At 33.2% G+C, this 3,391-nt stretch overlaps 1 protein-coding gene across 1 annotated transcript in view; it reads left to right on the forward strand.

The window, feature by feature from the left end:
- The window catches only part of LOC118743324 (serine-rich adhesin for platelets), a gene marked incomplete in the record, with an annotated part of 111,098 nt that overhangs the window by 63,470 nt on the left and 44,237 nt on the right, over positions 1–3,391 (forward strand). The window contains 1 exon segment of the mRNA XM_036475921.1: positions 3,090–3,391. Within this exon segment, the coding sequence (XP_036331814.1) occupies positions 3,090–3,391 (302 nt within the window).

The raw sequence follows: 3,391 nt of genomic DNA on the forward strand, positions 1-3,391 counted from the left end.
TTGCAAAATTCCGAGTAGGTAGGTGGAGTGTGGCAGTAAGTGGCGGGCAAAGAGGAAGGAGTTGCAATGTTTTTTTTTTTTTAGCTTATAGAGCAAGTGATTTAGTGTGAAACGACGCAGAATACATTTTAGAAATATGTACGTAGATATGGCAAACATGAAGGCTAAAAAAATATAAGAAAAAAATTTAGTCAAAAAACTCTCACGGTCTTAATTAGAAATTAATGAAATATTAAAAAAAAATATTTAGGCGTGTACACAAAAAAAAGGGGCGTACATGACGGGGCGTATGAGGAACTTAACAATTTTTCTTCTTCTGCGTGTTATGTGCATATGTACGCATTTGTGTATATGAAATCGACATTTTCTCCAACAAATTTGGAACTTCGTTCAATGAAGCCAATATGGAAAGCAGTTTCACTTAAACACTACTAATAAGTCCGTATTTTTAAGCAACCAAATATTAACCAAATACTATTATTAATAGCTTAAGAGAGTTACTCGAGTTATATTCTCAGAAGTTCTCACTCTTTTCTTGAAGTATTTCAATCGTGTATTTTAAAACTTTATTTTAGGAAGAAAACACTTTATAGGCATACATATATTCGTTGCATTTTATTAAAACCACTTAAGTGACTCTAGAATAAAACAAAAAATTATTTTCACTTAATAGATTTAACATTTTTATTAAGCTTCTATTAAAAGGGCATCTTTAACTACATTCATCTGCATATTTCTAGTGAATTGTAGAAATATTATTTGGGAACCCAATGAAATATTGCCTTGAAAGGAAATGGCCAAATCTATTTATTAATATGCCAGCATAAATTTTGCCCGCCTTTGTTAGGCGTTTTTACTGGAGAAATCGGAATGGTTTTTATAGTTTCAAAATTGTTTGGTTTTTTCCATATTAATTTTTTTTCGCTTCGAATACGAGCACCAAGGCGAATACGAAGATGAATGCGGCGACTAACACCAACATGAGAGCAAATACGAAAATTAATATGAAGACCAACTATGGGGCGAGAAAACGAATACGAATACGAATATGAACACGAATATAAGGACGAATACGAACAAGAATACGAACACGAATATAAGGCGAATACGAAGACAAATACAGAGAAGAATTGAAAGGCGAATACGACACACATGAAGACGATAATCGAAACGAATATAATGGCGAAAACTAATACGAATATTAACACGATGACGACTGCGCTGACAAGTGCGAAGTACAATACAAAGACGTAGGCTAATATGACTGTGAAGACCAACCGAAGACGAATATCAATAGAAGGACAAATACGAAAACGAATACGAATACGAACATGAATGCGAAGTGTAATACGGATAGAAATAAGTAATACGAAGATGAATACGTTTACGGAGATGAATACGAATAGGATGCAGAAGTTTAAAACGATGACGAATATGAAAACAAAGACTAATATTAGGCTTACTGCTTTCGTTTTTATGTTTTCACAATCTGTTTTGCCTCGTATTTTTATATTATTTTGTTCCTGCTTCTACCTGAAGAGTTTGTATGGTTCGAAAATTCTTTGTCTGATTATCAAAAAGTTTTTATAAATGACATGATTTAAACTTTAGTGTAAAAAAAAATTTAAAATATATCGCTAATTTATTCATTAGTGTCATAATCCAAAGTTGGAAGAGTTGTAATAGGGCATAATATGTATAAGTATGTACAGCAAAGGTGGCGTGGAAACGTGTGCATATTATGACGATTACAACTCTTCCAACTTTTACTTTGAATCGTTATATCTGGGAAATGGTGGCTCTTAGGACAAGAAGTATTTAGACATTTTTAATAGATAATTATCTGGTATAAAATTTTTGTCTAAACTAATTTTATGAAAAACTTGCCGGTTGCTGAAAATCTAGATTTCATTTATGATGGTGTTTTGAACAATCCTACCAATTTTCAGCTGGATGGGAAAGTTTTGTAACTTCACTCCTATTTTTGCTCTAATTTGACCGGACTAATATTAAAACTCATATTTTTTTCATGCATAATTCACAAACTAAGTAGCTTTCGAATTGTACTAATAAATTGTAGAATTCTTTACAAAAGTATACACATCTAAAGGCTTAGAAAAAATAAATGTTTTTTATCTTCGATAGAAAAAATACTCCTCTCAACAATAGGCTTTGCCAAATAGAATTGTGTTGCATGTACTTATGTATGTATAAAAGTAGTTACATGTATGCACACATATAAGCAGCGCCAAAGTAAACAAACGTATTAAAGTATTACTAAGTATTTTTATAAAGTAGCCTAAGCTTTTATTGTATGTATTTTTAAGCCGTTGTGGCGCAAAATAAAATAAAGCTTATTTAATTGAAATGTAAAGGAATAGCATATTTGTGAGAAAGAAAACAGAGGGAAGTGAATACATGCGCAGAGAGAGCTAAGAGAACATATTAAAAAAGTACTTATTTTAAGCAAAAATTTTAAAGTATTTGTAATACAGTATAACTTTTGGAATCAAATAATGTGAATAAATATCTAGTACACTTCATTGCGAATTGCGTAAAGTTTGGAATACAACTCTCAAGAAAAATCACTAGAAATATTTTTCATTATTTCTGTTGCTTGAAAATGTATTTAGTCGTTGCAGTTTTATTTTATTTTTTGAATTTTGTGCTAAGTGCCCAACATACTAACATACGTGTTACGGACTTATGAAATGATCAACAAGTATATGCAAGTATTTGTAGTTATTTACGTCTCTTACAAAGTGCAACATGTTGAGCTATACTCGCATAGAGTAGTGTACTACTCTTCATACATTCATACTTATATAAGAAAGCTTTGACGCATCTGACTATCAGCTACAAGTGCTCACCGCATAAAATTGCAATTTACAGTTAAGTCCATAATGTATGCGTAAAAGACTATCTAGTACATAAGTTCAATCGTGCGATATGTTTGCGTAACCTCTAACATTCTTTCTTTTCTTTTTCTCTTTTCATGACATTCGCAATCCATCCTACACACCGATTTTCTGTGTGTTTTCGCGAACTTCGGGGAATTATCTTTTACTGCTGCTGTGCCACAACAACAGCCGTCCTTGAGCTTAGACAACACCGTGGAAACGTTGCTTATCAAGAATGAAGGTGATTTCATCAGCGTAGAACAGGGCAAAGAGACCTTAACAGCAACTGGAGCAACTGGAGTAACCGCTACCGCCGGCACAATACACACATCGGCACACGCACGCAAGCGTAACTCGCAACAATTGCAACATCCACCACATCACCCAGCGGGTGCACATCATCAACATCAGTCAGCTTCGCAACAACAGCAACAGCAACAGCAACAACAACAACAACAACAACAGAAACGTGATGAAAATATGCGGCAATT

This window comes from Rhagoletis pomonella, unplaced genomic scaffold (genome assembly GCF_013731165.1).
Source record: "Rhagoletis pomonella isolate Grant_MI unplaced genomic scaffold, Rhpom_1.0 Rhpom_scaffold_00007, whole genome shotgun sequence".
NCBI classification, from domain to species: domain Eukaryota; kingdom Metazoa; phylum Arthropoda; class Insecta; order Diptera; family Tephritidae; genus Rhagoletis; species Rhagoletis pomonella.